This window comes from Ailuropoda melanoleuca, chromosome 4 (assembly GCF_002007445.2).
Source record: "Ailuropoda melanoleuca isolate Jingjing chromosome 4, ASM200744v2, whole genome shotgun sequence".
NCBI classification, from domain to species: domain Eukaryota; kingdom Metazoa; phylum Chordata; class Mammalia; order Carnivora; family Ursidae; genus Ailuropoda; species Ailuropoda melanoleuca.
The window spans coordinates 143,863,741-143,880,593 of NC_048221.1; the positions used below are offsets into that span (position 1 = coordinate 143,863,741).

At 59.8% G+C, this 16,853-nt stretch overlaps 1 protein-coding gene across 1 annotated transcript in view; it reads right to left on the reverse strand.

Moving 5' to 3' along the window:
- Positions 1 to 4,939: 4,939 nt before the first annotated feature.
- Positions 4,940 to 16,853, reverse strand: part of TPO (thyroid peroxidase) — a 77,250-nt gene continuing 65,336 nt past the window's right edge. The window contains exons 16-19 of the mRNA XM_034659978.1: positions 16,307 to 16,438; positions 12,919 to 13,018; positions 7,171 to 7,303; positions 4,940 to 6,200 (exon numbers count right to left, since the gene is read on the reverse strand). Of these exons, the coding sequence (XP_034515869.1) occupies positions 6,162 to 6,200; positions 7,171 to 7,303; positions 12,919 to 13,018; positions 16,307 to 16,438 (404 nt within the window). The 3' untranslated portion in view covers positions 4,940 to 6,161. The remainder of the gene's footprint in view (positions 6,201 to 7,170; positions 7,304 to 12,918; positions 13,019 to 16,306; positions 16,439 to 16,853) is intronic.

Sequence of the window (16,853 nt, forward strand, 5' to 3'; positions counted from 1 at the left end):
ATTCAGAAAGCTGCAAGGAGGCGCTAAAAATTCCCATCCCCAGAGGAAAAGACCCTGTTTTCCACTTCTGAATATGGGTACGAGGTAATGGATGTCCGTTAGACCTGCTGGGAATCACTGGGCAAGCTGCGTAAGTAAAGGCATCAGCTGAATTCCCCTCAGAGAAAGTCTCATGGGTTCACTGTGTCCGACTAAGGTGAGTGGGTGGTTCCCAGCTTAGGGGAACCTGTGTCCCTGAGCTCCCGAAGGGTTACAAGGAGGCAGGTGTACCGGGAGGGGAGGCCAGGAAGTCTTCCTGGAGGAGGTGGCTATTTCAGTGTTTCATTTGCTCTTCAGAATTTCAAATACAATGGCTCCTGATTAAAACTCTGATGATGATGTTCGAAGTAAAATAAATACCCAGACTTCCGCAAGAATGTGTCATGAGGAAACATCACCGGTCTACGGGACATCTGTGCTTCTGTGACGGCTGGGGACTCAATCGCGTGTGGCCACAGCGCCCCCTCGTGGGTCACAGCTCTGGGGGGACAAGGCAGGTTGGGGCAGGAGGGGAAGGACAGCTGCCCCTTCCAGCAGGTTTGCAGACGCCCTGGAAGGAGTCTGAGGGGCTACAGGCACCTGTGACAAGGTCACATCTGTTTGGTCACTGGGTGGGGGGCTTGGGTGACAGATGAGCAGAGAACATGGGAGCAGGGGTTTAAGTCTTGAGGCTGGGGGGAGGGCAGGGTGCACAGAGAGGGCTGTGCGGGAAGGGTGGTGGCCAGCAGGGTGGCACGAGGCCCAGGATGATGCTCTGCCCTCTCCCCCTCGCACAGGGTCACCGTCCCCAGTGCTGGCTGACCGCCACCTGCCCCTGGAGTCCTGTCCTCTTCCCATGGGTAAGCTGGCCTGTCCCCTGCACACAGGGCTTTGCCATGGACATAGGCCCCTGGCAATGCCATTCCCCTCCAGCCCGGGATGGACAGGTCATCCTGGATCCGAGCACTGACTCAACCCCTGCCATACTGGGCCACCACCACTCCTGTGGCTCACATCAGGGGCAGTCGTGTCCAGTGGCGCCTCCTTTCTCCGGTCCTGGGACGCCGAGCAGGCCAGCTGGGTTTCACGGAGCAGCTCTGCTGCTCACCGCCTGTGAGCGTGAGAGATAATCCGGGGCCCGGCTTCCCAGAGGAGGGCCTCGAGGTGGCCTGTGCCCTGCAGGACGGCTGGCAGACACGGGGCTCCATGCGTGTCACAGGCGGGCTGTAAGCCCCCTCCCTGGGCTTGGGGCCCAAGGGGGAAGCACCGCAAGCCCCAGCCACGGACCAAGTCCACACTCTGAGCCACGGGCCTGGAGTGCTCCACAGCAGGGCCCAGTCCCCGCCAAACCCGAGTACTGCCCATTTGAGATGAAGTTTTGTCGGCACTCGCTCACTCATCCATGGCCACTCTCTGGTCCCCACCTTGAGTGTGGGATGGACCTGCTTCTACTTGGTAGCATATGGCGCAGGGGGGGCGGGGGGGCTGTGATCACGAGGCCCCACGGAGACCCGTCTGCAGACGTGCTGTCACCTCCCTTGTTAGCACAGCCGTGCTGTGACCCACCTCAGGAGCGGGACCAGAGAGGACCCGCCAGCAGCCTCGCCTAGCGGTCGGCGTGCTCTGGTGCTCTGGCCGCCAACACCAACAAATAAAACACCAAATCAAACCAAACCAAAAATCCCACAAGCGAACACAACCCAAAACCCCAGAAAGTCAACCCTTTTTCTCCGGAGCCTGAAACTGCTCTGGGTCCTACACCCACAAGGACATGAGTCCGGCCAACAGTCCTGACTGCGGAGGGCCGGCCGTCCACCTCCCCCTCCCCCGCGCGGCCTCCGCCAGCTCGGCCGCGATGCGAGCCGCCGGGCCCTGCGCGACGAGACTCGGGCTTGCTCCGCACTTGGCGCCAACTTGCTGCACAGCACAGAAGACGAACGTGCGCTTGGTCTCAGGAGCTCGGGCTCTCGTGACTGCTCACAGAGACAGCAGTGTTCCCCCAGGCTTGTCCCCAGGGTCAGGGGCGGTGCAGCAGGCGCGGGGCGGTCGGGGCGCACAGAGGTTGGGGCCGGGGTCCGCATGCGGTGAGTTGCCGTCCCTGTCCGCTTTGCCCACAGAGGCCGTGCGTGTCTCCGCACTCCCGCCGGCCCCCGGCACACGCAGCTGTCCTGACAGGGTCTGACTCGTCAGCTGCAGATCTGGCACCTGAGCGGCTTTGGGCCAAGCCGAGCACTGTGCAGACTGGCCCGGATGGGACACCTGGACCAGGGCCGGGCCCACCCTTCCGGGCAGCCCCACTCTGAAGGGCCACGGCACTCGGACTCTGACACAGGCTGAGTCCTCGGCGCTGCTGCTGTGGGCGCCCGTTTCACCCCGTGGAGCCGGGGAACCCCTGTTTGTGCCTCAGTTTCTCCCTGGTCAGATGGGGAAAGAATGAGCTGGGAGGCTTTCTGCCCAGACCACTTTTGTCAACAGCCGTGGGTTTAGAGGCTTGTTCTCTTGGTGGGTGCGGCCGTGGGCCGTCGGTGGTGGAGGGCAGGGTGACCAGTGGGATGTACAGACATCCAGGGGCAGCACAGAGACCGCACACTGACCGTTGGGGGCTGGCGTCTGGTCCTGCCCAGGAGGTCACTATGTGCCCCCCACAGCCTGTCATGCTGAGCTCTTGAGGGGCAGTTCTGCAAAGGGTCCCAGGCCTCTGGCTCGAGCCCTGAGTAAGACTGGAGGAGAGGTTATCCCATTACCGCACTAAGGACATCTAGGGACAAATCCGTCTCCATGTCCCAGCTGACACGGACAGCTTAGAGAAGTGGGGGGGAGGGGTCTCCATCACCCAGGCTTGCTGCTGAACCAGGGAAGGACTGTGCATGTTACCGAGACCCAGGCCAGTCTGCAGCTGAGGTGGGGGCAGGTGCGTCTGCAAGGACCGAGCAAGCAGGCTGCTTCCTGACTCCTGCTAGCTGTTACGAGAGAGAGTATCTCAGCTCGGGGAGGCCGTGGGGAGGCTGAGTGGAGGTACCTGCCTGTCCTGGTTCTTTAGTCATCCAGATTCTGAGAAGTTCCAGCTCTCTGGGGGAGGGGGGCTGCCATGTAGATTAAGTCTCTTTTGCTTTTGTCCCATAAGCAGTAGCAACAAAAATCCCAGCACGTCACCACTGGCAACCAAACACTTCATTCTGCCAGGACTTTTGGAAGTAGGTCTATAATATGACACGATTCCTTTTCTCTAATTTTTAAAAAATCTACATTAATAAAAACAGATACAGCAAAATTTCCCCGGAGTCACGTTTGTAAAGAAATCAGTGTCAATGCTTAGTCCTACACGTTTACCCCGTATTCTGATTTGCACTTCACGTTACCCAGCGAGGGGTCTCCGTCGGGCTGACCCAGGCCCCGGGCAGACGCTGTCCTCGGGGTGGCTGGACTCCACTGCCGCGTGCACGCTGCCTTGGCCAGAAGTCAGTACGAGGTGAACTTTAAATAAAAAGGGATGGATGCACTTTGTTGTGAAAAAACGCCTTGCACAATATTTGGTAAGTCCTTTATTTCGGACAGTTTTCATCATGGTTGCCGGGTTGCCTTCAGGGACGAGGCTTGCCACACCCTGTCCCTCCCCAGGGAAGCAGGTACAATAAGCAGCTGGTGTGCCCTCTGCAGGAGTCCTGCACGCTGGAGCCAAAGAGAAATTCTTAGGTGCCCGCCGCCAGGTCAGAGGAAAGCTGCTGGGATGGGTTGTGTTCCCCACTGTGCCCAGCAGGTGGCGCCGCCGGCCAAGGAAAAACGGGAATTCCCGGGGACCCCTGGCCTTTGTCCCAAGGGAGAGGCCCGAGCAGGGGTCCTGCGCCAACCAGAGCCCGGGCTCCTGTCAGTCAGGGTACTCACGGGTGAGGCTCACACGCAGTGGACATGCCCAGGCGAGGAGGGGCCCGGCTCCCCCCATGTGACCCGGTCAGATGCCCCCGAGTGGCTGCCGCACCGTCGGGGCCCAGGTTTTGGGGTGGTGATGCCGGGGCAGGCGGTTCATGGTGGCGGCAGGTGGATCCACGAAGAGCCACGGGACGGGTTTCACCCCTCCCTGAGTTTAACTTGGCGCTGACGCAGAGCAGTTCCTGCTCGCACCCGGGACTCCGCCACGCTGCGGCGGAACGAAGGGGCCGCGCAAAGTGACCTGGGGGGGACTTCCGAGGCTAACGTCCCATGAGGCTAATTATCCCAAGGACGCCACCAGTTTGCACAGTCATCTGCCTGGGAACAGCCCAAGGGAAGGAAGGGAAGCAGCCGGGACAGCGGACACAGGCGGGCCTGGAAAGGGAGCCGACGGACCCTGGATACTTGGTCCGAGTGCTTAGATCGCAACAAAACCAGCACCAATCCTGACATCAGGCCACCCAGCGTTATCACGCTCGCAAAGTAACCGATACCGCAAAGCAATGTGATTTCACGGAGAGTACGGATTCCCTACATGTGACAAGACGGTCTGAGCACATTAAGGCCAAGCTTAGGGTCACTGGGGTCGTGACCTGTCCATACTTACTCATCCTGGGACCCTGACAACCCTGACTGTTCGATCTGGCTGACTGGTCATCAGCCTTGCTTATGAGGCAAACACCGGGCACACGGGAACCACGACACCAAAGACAGAAACGCGATCCCAGAGCAAGGGCAGCTCAGGGACTCCTACCCGCTGGCCGCGTCCCGGCCGCTGATGCCAGTAGGAGCCTGAGGCACTGTGGAGGAAGACTGTCCTTCAGTGCTGTCCCCATTCCCGTCCTCCCTGTGCAAATCCTGCCTCGCGTCCCAGGCCCAGGAGCGCAAGCTGTGCAGTTTTCGGGCTCCCCATCGCCCCTCACGTCTGACAGGGTCGTTGGCTCCTCACGGTGAGGGATCCCGTGAGCTCTTCCCAGGGGCCTCTGATGGCGGTTTAATCGTTGTCCTTAGTGTTATACTCACAGTAATAAGAATCTGGGACCCACCCCTGTGAGAAGCACAGCAGTGTCTGAAGGTTACGAGCAGTAAGACGTGTTTCACAAACACGCACCGATTTCCTCGGCCAGGTCCTCCCTCCCGGCTCATCAGGAATTGCTGCTTGGGCCTGAGCTGGTCTCTCGGCCACGAACTTGGCTCCACGGTCCGGGGCAGGTGCGTCTACGTGCCGTTCTGCCGGGAGGGAAGGCTTCCCATCTCCCGGCGGGGCTGGGAGGGACCGGCCACCTGGGCAGGGGACTCAGCCTGCCACTCGGTCACTTCGTGTGGAAAACTGGGGCCGTGACAGTCGCTGCTTTGTGGGGACCTCCAGCCCCTGATGCCACTGAGGCTGGGGAGCCTCAGAGGGACGACGGGCTTTTACCCGCGTGCTTAGGTTAGCTGGGGCTGGGCAGTAGGTGCCCGGAGCGGGGCCCGGATCCAAGAGATTTACCGTGGTCCCCTTGAGGGCAACACAAACCCCAAGAGCCATCCTCCTTCCACTGCCGTCCGCAGGGAGGGCAGCCGGGAGGGGACGCAGGCATGGAGCGTCCGTGGCTTAGAGGGAAGCAGGGAAGCAGGCGGGAGGGCAGGAAAAGCGGCGGAAGGAAGAGGAGGGGTGGCAGGGTGACACCAGGGAAGACAGACGTGAGTGCAGTGAGAACAACGTGTCCCCGTTTGTCGGGCGGGAAGAAGAGGCTCGTAAGCGTGTAGCTGCGTGTGGAGGCAGCCGCGGGGGGACGGGGTCAGGCGGGTTCACAGAGCACCAGACGCTGTGAGGGGCGAGGATTTATGGGCCGCGCTGGATCGTAACTACAGCTCGACCAGCCTCGATTTAGAAAACAGCCTCAGCGGTGATTTTGGAAACAGGAACTGTTGTCAGGCAGTGAACACGAGGTCGGTGTGTCCTGATCAGCGTCCGACAACGGGCAGGTGCGCCATCGTCCGCCCCGTCACCGACCCGTGAAAGCAAATGCAGGGGACACCTGACTCTGGCTCGGGGAGCAGGACACACTTTATTCGGGATGGAAATGCCGGGATCAGAGTTGTTTCCAGAGTGAACGTCTTCCTCCGTCGTGTGGGAAGGGGAGTTCCTGTCCCGAGCCTGACCGTCCGCTCCCAGGAATCAGCCCGCAGCCGCACCCGCTCATGCCCAGCTTCCACGTGCACCACTGTGGCTCCTACTGGCAGAGAAGGATTTGGGATCCACAGGCCGGGTCCTGCAGGAGAGAAGTGGCTTTGAGCCCACGGACAGACGGGACACCCTCTGGGGCCTGGGGACACGCGGATCTCAGGGTGGCTGGAAGGGGCCTCGCATGTGCATTCCAACAGGGGTGTTTCAGGTTCCCTGCCTGGGTGCAAACGCGGACCCTGCTCTGTGGCGGGACACCTCAGGGGACAGCCAGCTTCAAACGTCCCAGGGCCGGCTGACTGCCTACATCCTGGACACGCGCAGACACGCGCTGACTTTACCGCTGCATCTCTTGTGGTCATGCATACAAAGTAAAAATAATAACACGCAAGTCTAGACCAGTTGTCTCAACTCATTTTTTTTTTTAAGTGTATTTTAGAAATCCACATTTCCTTTCAGCTTCTGGCTGTCTTCTTCGGCCAAGATCTGGGGTAATAATGAGCTGAACGCCTGCCCTTGGCTGTCAGTTTCGATCTGGTGTGTATGAACGGAAAGCACTGTCATGGCTCTTTCTCTGGCTTACTTGTTCTAATTTGTCTACACTTTTTATTTTTTGTTTTTTTGGTTTGCTGTTTTGTTTATTTGGTTTTTTTTAAAAGATTTTATTTATTTACCTGACAGAGAGGGAGACAGCCAGCGAGAGAGGGAACACAAGCAGGGGGAGTGGGAGAGGAAGCAGCAGGCTCATAGCGGAGGAGCCTGATGTGGGGCTTGATCCCAGGACTCTGGGATCACGCCCTGAGCCAAAGACAGACGCTCAACGACTGAGCCACCCAGGCGCCCAATCTACACTTCTTAAAAAGCAGGTTAAAATTTCCACAAATTATCCTCTTGCATAAACACAGTTTTCGTGACCAATAAATGCCCAGCAGGTGTGTGCACAGCGGGACAGAACCAGCAGTGGGTAGCATGGGACCGGGCTCTTCGTGATGGCCTCTCGGTCTGAATGGGAACACGTGACCTGTGGCGAGCCTGTGCTTGCTCAGGCATGCACCCACCTGCCCTGCGCCCCGAGCAGGGGCACCAGGCTGTGACACACTCATGTCCCGGCGTGTTCCACGACCTGGCTGGCAGGTGCCTCTTCCACCTGTGTCTCTGATGTGCAGTGAGGCTTTACGGCCTGCGTGCGTCCTGCGGACAAGCACACACCTGGTTACGGTGGTCACAACTCAGGAGAACCCCCCAGAGCCTGTCACACACATTGTCACGTTGCCACTGTGACCGGAGGGGGCATTGGAACACCAGTGCCTCCCGAATCCGTCAGGGGAGGAGCTGGGGGCCGCTACTACTGTGAGGAGAGCTTTAAGGTGCAGCATGGCCCGCACTGTTCTCCTCCATCGAATGGGGGGTGGTGTCAGGAGGCCACGGAGCTGGTCCAGCGCCAGGAACCCCGGCCGCAGCCCACAAACGCCCTGGCCAGCAGCCACTCCCAGCCCCAGTCCTGCCAAACTCATCTGATCATACTTCGGATTCGTGCAGAAATGCATTCGGAAACTTGCAGTCCCCGGGGGGAAGAAAGTGCACTGCGGGCAGGCCCCCCACTCCCGTTTTCTGTCTTCTGTTTCCCAGGCTCACTGCAGACACTGCGTCTGGATGTAGGTTTCCTGAGCCATGAACATCTCAGAAGCACACTGTGCCCTCTCCTGCTGGAGCCGGTCAGGGCTGCGGCCCCTCCTCGACAGACCCGCACAAAGCCGGGGGTCCCAGGGTGTGAACAACACCCTTCCGGACGACCAGGGCCCCAGGCAAGTCACAGGGAAATCAGGAAATGTCACGGGAGGAATGGAAGCGGGCAGGATGCACTGGGACCCACGGACACAGAGAACGCCGCACGCAGAGGGGATGTTCCGGTGATATGCTCCCACGTGGGAAGGAAGAAAGACCTCGGGTGAGCCACGTACCTTCACAGCCGGCGGAGGGGAAGAAAGGACCAGCGGAGCTCGAGTTGCAGGAGGAAGGACAGGGAGACCGGAGCAGAGAGGTCTCCCCGGGTGCGGTTTAACCTCCGTCTCACCCCCACCTCCACCCCCGCCTGAGGCCGTGAGCGGTGACGCCGAGCTCTCCTTGGGGCCGACACCCCGTGTCCGCCACAGATCCAGGACAGCAGAGCCCGGCACGTGGCCACCATCCTCCTGGAAGGGGCCGCGCTCTCTGGAAAGCGGGCCCTGGATTTCTGTCCCCTCCGTCTGGGACTCACAGGCACAGGCACCGGGCAGTTTCTGTCTGAGCCTCATGTCCTCCCCGAGGGGCCTCAGCGACCGCCCCCCAGGCGCCCTCCTGCCAGTGCCTGCCCCAACAGCCATCAGAGCACAGCTCACAGTAGGTCATCCTTTGGTTTTTGTCTTTTTGTTGATTTTCTGCCGTTTCCCCTGGAGCCCTGAGTGCCGTGATCCATCCTGTCTAACACGGTGCTGGGCGCTCGGGGGACCGAGGGCATCGAGACAGGGCGGCAGGTGCTTTCCATTCAGTCGGCCATTTCCGTGAGAAGCTCACTGCAGTCAGCTCGGAACAGGAACACGCATGTGCGTGTGTGTGCATGTGCACGCGTGCACAGAACACTCGCGCCTCCCGCAGCAGGGACCTGCTTCTGATGATGGTCAGAGCCAGTGCCCTGTTCACATCGTCAGGCATCTTTACAGCAACCGTGTGACATGGACACAGCTGTGGCCCAGTTCCTAGCAGACCTCGGTGCTCTGGGAGGTCAAAGCCTCGCTCGTGGCCGCTGCCCGGAGGACGGGACAATCCAGGAGGGAGTCTGGTCACGTTGCCGTGGGACAGCCATTCCCCTGGGCACCAGCTCTGTCTCTCCGCAAAGACGGAGCAATTCGCAGACATGCAAATAGACATCCTGGTGTAGAAAGCAAACCTGAAAACCCTGCGTACCGCATTTGGGAGGGAGCGTCTCTCCGTTGGAGTATTTGGTGGGTTTCTACATCCATTTCCATCTCGGCCCGCGGGCGATGGATGGAAGCGGCGGGGCCGCTGTGTCACTGCCATGAGTTTGATCAGACTCTTTCCAAAACACAAGGAGTGGGGAGATGTGGGGCTCCTTCAGCAGCGTGTCCCGAGATACAGGGACAACCACAGCTAACATGAGACACAGCAACCCCGCCCGATCTTCGTAGGGCTGTATGTACTCCGGACAGGGGACCTCACAAACAGGCTTTCAGGAAAAAACCACACAAAGCATTTTGTTAACATAGCCTTTTCCTTCTTCATTCTCTTTCGTGTTTGTCATGGAATTATGATTCAAGCGTGTCCCGTGAGGAGCAAGCAGGGCCGCTGGATCGTGGGTCCTGCCCCAGGGACTCGGGGACGAGACCATGAGTGGGGCTGATGTGGGGCGGGAGGCAGGAAGCGAGTTCGCAGAGAGCCAGGGGTGCCGGGAGAAGCATGAGGCTGCGAATGCGGGTCCAAGCCCAGCCTCCTCGTCGATGGGCGCGTCACCGGGAGCTGAGGGTGAGTTTGCAGAGTAACGTCCATCCCGGGAGGAAGGCAGCGTTGCTCAAGTGACACGGACTCAGCAGGACAGTCAGGACACGTCCCCTCACACTGCCATGTGCATCGCGGGACACCCCATCATTCCTGTGGTTGCTTCCACGTCTCGCGGACTCAGGGCACGGTAGAAACACGCTTTGAGGGGCCACCCTTTCCTGCGGTACCGCGTGTGAGGGCGTCTGGTCTCCTGGAAGGACAGCTCTGGGGAGCAGGGCTGGGCACTCGTTCCTGCTGTGTTCCCTGCACCCAGACCTTGGAGAGCCGAGTGGACTGAGGTATGGAGAGGGAGCCTCGGGGCTTCGGAGCCCCAGCCCGGCTGGAGGGGGGGGGAGGCCCCACACATAAACCCCCTGGGAAGCCGTGTAGAGCAGAGGCCAGGAGGGAGGAGGGGCCCCAGGTGCTGTCCCAGCATCCGGCCAAGTGCAACACTCACTCATACGCACAACCGGCTGGACGTGCTTTTGGATGAAGCCATGCAGCCTCGCGGTGAAGGGCTGGGCGCGGTGCCCAGATGCCAGGGTGTTTATGGATTGTGGACGCGGAGTTGCCGGTGTGGACACGGAGTGGCAAGTGGCCCGGGTGAGCCCCCACCAACGGGCGGTGAGAGCCACCGCAGACGGCAGTTCCTCGGATCGGCCCACATGGCGCGAAGCCCCCTCTGGTTGCGCGCTGTGCCCTTTCAATCCCAAAGGACAAGCTCCCTCCCTTTCCAAGCTTCCCTCTCTCCCTGGGAGGACCCAAACCCAGGAAGTTTCAAATTCTCAACCAAAGCAGTTTCAAATACAAGATGAAAGGCCTTTTGTTGTGGGGAGCGGAGGGGAGGGGAGGGGAGGGGAGAGGATCTGGAGCCCGGAGAGGGCGCTTCTGGACGTGGCTGCAGGTTTGAGCTCCCTGGGGACTTAGGTGCTGTCCTGCTGTCCATCTGGTCCCCACAGAGGCCGCGGGCCAGCAACTCTGGCAAGTCAATCACACCTGCTCACGCCCCTCCGAGCGTCTCTGTGGCCCAAAGGGTCTGCACCCATCCTGCCACTTCCTGACCAGCAAAGCGGTGCGTGGGGGCGCGTACGAAGGCTCCAGTATGATGGACACTTTCTCCCAAATTTCCTGGGAATGTATTCACTTGACGCATGGCTGTCAACATCTGTTTTCCTGGTGTGTGGGGGCTGGAGGCACAACCTTTGCGTAATGACAAGGTGACTGATGTCTAACAGAGGCGTTTACAAACACAGAGTTGTGCGTGAACACTAAGTTGTGGTCATGTCAGATTTTCACAGAGTGGACATTCAGTCCACGGGATCGCAGAACCCGGGCGTGTGCGCCGACAGTCTCATTCTTACTGCTTTGTTCATTTGGTGACCGGCTATGGGTCTTAACTACTGCCAATGTCTAAGCTTCTAAGACCAGGCGATCCCTAAAACGGGGACGATTTCCTGCCGCCAGCCCCACCTAAAACTAGAGATGCTGTTTAAACGTTAGTAGACATAATCTCCGTGACAGGTCAGCAGTGGTGCCTTGAAGAGGATGTAAGTGATGACTGGTCAGTGGTTTGCAGGAATGACAGTGGATGGTGACCGGCCTGACGGTGACAGCCCTGATGGTGTGATCACGCTCGGTCCAAAGCAAACTGGGAGGAGGCCGGGGGTGCGGCGGCCAAGCCCAGACCCCTAGACCTGGGTAGAACTTGGTTCTCAAATCTACTCCAGCTCTTATCAGGGTGGGCAAGCGAGATGTTCTGCAAACAGACACCCCAACACTGCTGTATGTGATTCCTGGGGCTTGAGTAACATGATACCGGGGCCCCGCGGGCTTGGCCATGGAAATCTGTTCTCCCCCTTCCACAGCATGGACATGTGGGATCATAATGTCGGGGAGGGCTGCTCCTTCCGGGGGTTCGCTGGCCACCCCTGGCCTGTAGGCACACCCCTGGTCTCTGCTCTGATCTTCACCTGGCCTTTGCTCTGTGTGTGCCCCTGAGGATAGCAGTCCTGCTGGACTGGGGACACCTACTCCCACACAATCTCATCTCAACTCATTATGTCCCCAACAACCCTGCTTCCAAATATGGTCACATGCCAAGGTACCAGAGGTCGGGTCTTCAACCTGTGAATTTGGGGAACGCATTTCAGCCTGTAACAAAGACCTCACACGATCGACAGAAGAGTGTAACGACATCATGGCTGGATTCACCTAGCCCGCGAGACACACTGCTGGGTCGGAAGCAATTCCTCCCGGTGTGGGCCATTGCTCTGCCAGAAGTTACGGATCTGTTCCGAGTGTGTCATTCAAATACCCTTTACCCGACAGATGGCAAACTCACGTGTCAGGTAAAGAAGCGCAGGTAGAGGCGGTCTTGGGGTTTAAAGGAAACGGGTGCTGGCTTTACTATCGAGACGCGGCGTGCAGGCAGGCAGAGCGGCGCAGTCATGGGTCCGGGGACGCTACCCCCCAGGTACTCGGATAGGAGCCAGGCTACAGTGGGCAGTGGCTGGGGACGCCCTTGGAACGCGACAGTGACCTCCCAGTGGTGAGACCTGACCACCAGGGCTGAGGTCTGGCATGCCGCAGCGCCACTGCTGCAGAGGGACAGGGGGACGGGACTGTGGGAGGCGGCCGGGGAGCAGGCGCGGCAGAGGGAAAGGGCTCCGCGGAGCTCCGTGGGGCAGTGGCAGCAGTGTCTGGGCAGACGCTCTGCGGCGGGGTGGGGGTGCCCTGGCCAGACAAGACCAGCGATGGCTTCTTGTAGTTTATGTCCACGAGAAAATTCAGCAAGACTCTGAGCTTGATTCCTCAGAGCCGCTGCTCAGGTGAGTGGACCCGTCGGCCGCAGAGACACTCTGTGCTGCCATTTTTAACATAAAAGTCCAACTTTCAAGTTCCCAATTTCCCTGGGGGGTGCAGCCGAAGAATTGGTTTTTTATCCAGGGATGACCTTCATTCTCCTAGAAAACTCTGTGAGAATCTCTGCTTCTAATGAGAGCATCTCATGCAACCGGTGGCGTTACCGAGCGTCCCTGCCCGAGAGTCTCCATTCACAGTCAGCTGACACCCCAAGGTGTGCAGGCCACTGCTCCCCCTTCATTACTTAAAGCATAACACAGACCCAGGAGTCTAATCTAAGGCTTCGTACAAACTCGCTCTGGGGCTGGAGGGGCTTAGGGCACGAAGCATCCGCACTGGCCTCTGAAACACACCAGCCTTGCCCACGGGGGAGCAGACACCCCCGTGCCAGCTTCAGAGGAAGGACTTACCACCTGCAAATCACCGTCCAGGTGAGACCTGCCAGGCCACCAACCAGCAGGGCGCCCAACGCGATGGAGACCAAGGACGCCTTCGGGAGCCTCCCAGAGTCTGGGGAGAAGGAGAGGGTTAGTGAGCCCCTGCCAAGGGCTGCTGCCAGCGTGCCCTGCAAGCCCCAGCCCGCCCTGCCCAAAGCAGCCATTTCAGCAGATGCGCTCTCCTGAACGTGAGGTGTGGGAGAGCTGGGGGAGAGCACAGGGGTGCCTGCCCTTTCTCAGGCCACAGGCCCTCCCTCGAGGACTGGCCAGGAGAGACGAGCAAGCCCCATGCAGAGGTGTTGGGGACCTGGTCTGCCTCTGCTGGGCTTAGAGAGGGGCCAATGGTGGTTGGAGGTGCCATGTGACACCATGAGCTCGTGCCCTTGGCAACCCTGCTTTTTGCAGAAGTGGGTAGAGGGTAAACTGTCTGGGCACCTGTCTGGGCAATGGTCAGAACCCTGTGGGGAAGCCGTGGGGGACAAAACACAGCAGGGGTCCCAGCTATAGGCTCGACTGGGAGAAATGAGCAGGGCTGGCAGGTACAGACCAGAAGGGGCCGTGGCTGGACGGGGGTGAGGCCAAGGAAGGAGGCTGCCTGTAGAGGCCTGGGACATGTGGGGTTTCAGTGATGGAACTTGGGAGTGCCTGTGCGACACCCGACCTCGACCTCCTCAACCCAGAAAGCAGGGATAGAATAGGCGGCTTCTCCAGCCCCGTCCTGTTCTGGGTCCCACCACCTGCCGAGGATGTGCCCACCCACGAAGAGAGGGCTTTGGGATCTCCGTGCACCACGGGCTCCTCTGTGTGGGTGCAAGTCCCATGCCTACACATGTGCCCATTCCAGGTCTGCTGGGGTCACTACGGGCCAAGTAGAAATACAGGAGGTAGGGAAATCCGCTTTCAAATAAAAGGTTAAATACTGTCAGCCGGCATAAAAGAGGCCCCATGGTGAGCACGGCCGCCTGGGTGTCGTCCAGAGTGCGGGCAGAGAGGACACCCACGAGAGACTTGCCTTGCACAGATTCTTCCAAAACTATAAAGAGTGAACTTCACAGACATGCCCACCGTGGTCCGTGGCCTGTTGCCTACATCGAGCCAGCTCCCAGATGGCAGGTGTGTGCCGTTCAGAGAGCTGCCCCTGCCCCGGAAGGTGGACGGAGTGGGAGTGGGGACCCCTCGGCGGACTACACGACGCCCAAGCCGGCTCAGCCTGCGCCTGTCTGGTGCCTGGAATGACCCTCCCCTCTCTCCGCCCCACTGGCCTGATGTCCACCCAGCCTCCCTGTGGCTGTACAGAGATGGGCCTGAGGAGGTAACCGGAGTCAAATGAGGCCACAAGGCTGGGCCCCCATCTCAGTGACTGGAGTCCTGTGAGAAAGGACGACCAGGTGAGGACACGGGAGAGGGTCCTCGAGAGGAACAGCGCTGTCCACGCCTGGACCTCAGACTTAGCCCCAGGACCAGGACGACAGGTCTGCTGTGTGGTCCAGCTGGGTGTGCAGTGCTGTGACCCCAACAGAACGCAGAGCCTTTTGTCCCAAGACTCAAAACCAAAGACAACCAGAGCCAGCTGGGCCCTGGTTCGTCTCCAGACACTGTTCCCAGGCTGCTCGTGACCCCAGTGGTCGTGGACGCAGGGACGGGGGGACGGGCAACGGGATGCAAGCTGGCGATACCTCCAGCAGACAGATGGCTGCGCCGTGCCCCGACCCACCCAGGACGGGGTGACCACGTGCAAAGACCCCAGTAAGAGTCACTGTTTCCTGAAAAGATGCCTCAGCCTCTACCGAACCTGTGCAGCTTCAGGGTGTGCCCTGCACAAAATCTCACCTTTCTGCGACCAGGATCATTCGGGGGGCGGGGATGAGGTCCAGAGTAAACGTCCACAAGGAAGGCATAGCGGGGGCGCCCCCCACTTTGCAGAAGTAGGTGCTACAGAAGCACAGAAAGTCTTCCCGGGGAGACACGGGACTGCTGACCCTGGGCCCTCGGCTCGCCCTGAAGGTCCCAGACCTGAGATCCCAGGCCTGGAACAGCCCTGACCCCCTTCCTGGGTGTGTGTGCGGCATGGGCACCTGACCAGGCGGCCTTCAGATGGCGGTTTTAGACATTTTCCTGAAAACCCTGAAAGCGAGAGCTGCTGTTTTTGTAGTTTTCTGTGACCCAGAGTGTTCTGGTATCAGATCCATGGAGAACAAATGTTCAAACAGAGGAAAACTGAATAAGGCCAGAGGCTTCCCCAGGAGGAGGCACCATGGCCAGGGGCAGAGGGAAAGCTTGTGAGGAGGACACGGGGTGAAGCCCACGGCCAGGGGCACACGCAGCAGGCCACCAACAATCACATACTGGTGCAGCCCCGTCACTCACATCCACGCGTGACAGAAGCGGGACACACATGGCCCTGTCACTCGCATCCACGTGTGACAGCACCAGGACACACATGGCCCTGTCACTCACGTCTACGCATGACAACAGCGGGACACACGTGGCCCTGTCACTCATGTCTACGCATGACGGCTGCAGGATACACGTGGCCCTGTCACTCACGTCCACGCGTGACAGCAGCGGGACACACGTGGCCCTGTCACTCACGTCTACGCATGACGGCTGCAGGACACATGTGGCCCTGTCACTCACGTCTATGCATGACAGCAGCGGGACACACATGGCCCTGTCACTCATGTCTACGCATGACGGCTGCAGGATACACATGGCCCTGTCACTCACGTCCACGCGTGACAGCAGCGGGACACACGTGGCCCTGTCACTCGCATCCACGTGTGACAGCAGCAGGACACACGTGGCCCTGTCACTCACATCTACACATGACGGCTGCAGAATACACATGGCCCTGTCACTCACGTCCACGCGTGACAGCAGTGGGACCCACGTGGCCCTGTCACTCACGTCTACGCGTGACGGCTGCAGGACACACATGGCCCCATCACTCACATCCACGCGTGACAGCAGCGGGACACATGTGGTGCTGTTACTCACGTCTACGCATGACGGCTGCAGGATACACATGGCCCTGTCACTCACGTCCACGCGTGACAGCAGCAGGACACATGTGGCCCTGTCACTCACATCCACGCGTGACAGCAGCGGGACACACGTGGCCCTGTCACTCATGTCTACGCATGACGGCTGCAGGATACACATGGCCCTGTCACTCACGTCCACACGTGACAGCAGCGGGACACACGTGGTGCTGTCACTTGCATCCACGCACGATGGCAGCAGGACGCTCATGGTCACGGGCGCAGTGCAGCTGGGAGATTGACCCTGCTGCCATCTGTAGGCTGGACCGCAGACCTGCCCTCCCCTCCCTGCTCAGGAAGCATGAGGAGTGTGCACTCACCTACACACGTCGTTCCGTCCTCCCCCAGCACGTAGGGGTCTGTGCACTCGCACCTGAAGCTGCCCTTGGTGTTCCTACACCGGGCCGACGGGTGGCAGGGAGGGGGTGTCACGTCTTCACACTCATTGATATCTGCACAAACCACATGGAGGTCAGGCAACGTCCCCATCCTCCCCGTCGCCCACTCTGGTCCTCACCCTGGAGACACCCGCACGCTCCCTGCACTGTGGGCAAGAGAATCCGAGAACCCCCCGTGGCCAGTCAGCCGTGTCCCTGTTGTGCCATGCCTCTCCCTGAGCACCCGCTTTCTCCTGGCCAGTGCATGTCCTCTGAGGTCAGCTTGGCAGACGGTCGGCCCCTTTGTGACCACGCAGCATGGTGTGACCATGAGGCTGTGCGGGAGACCCCGCGCACAGCGATGCTGGTCCAGTCCCTCCCGGCCGATGGCTCACTTCCGTTCAAGCTCTGTGCCAAGTGCTCCTGCTTGAGCAGGAGGGGAGCCAGTGGGACCACGGCTAGGGCACGGCCGGGGTGCCCCGTGGAGTCA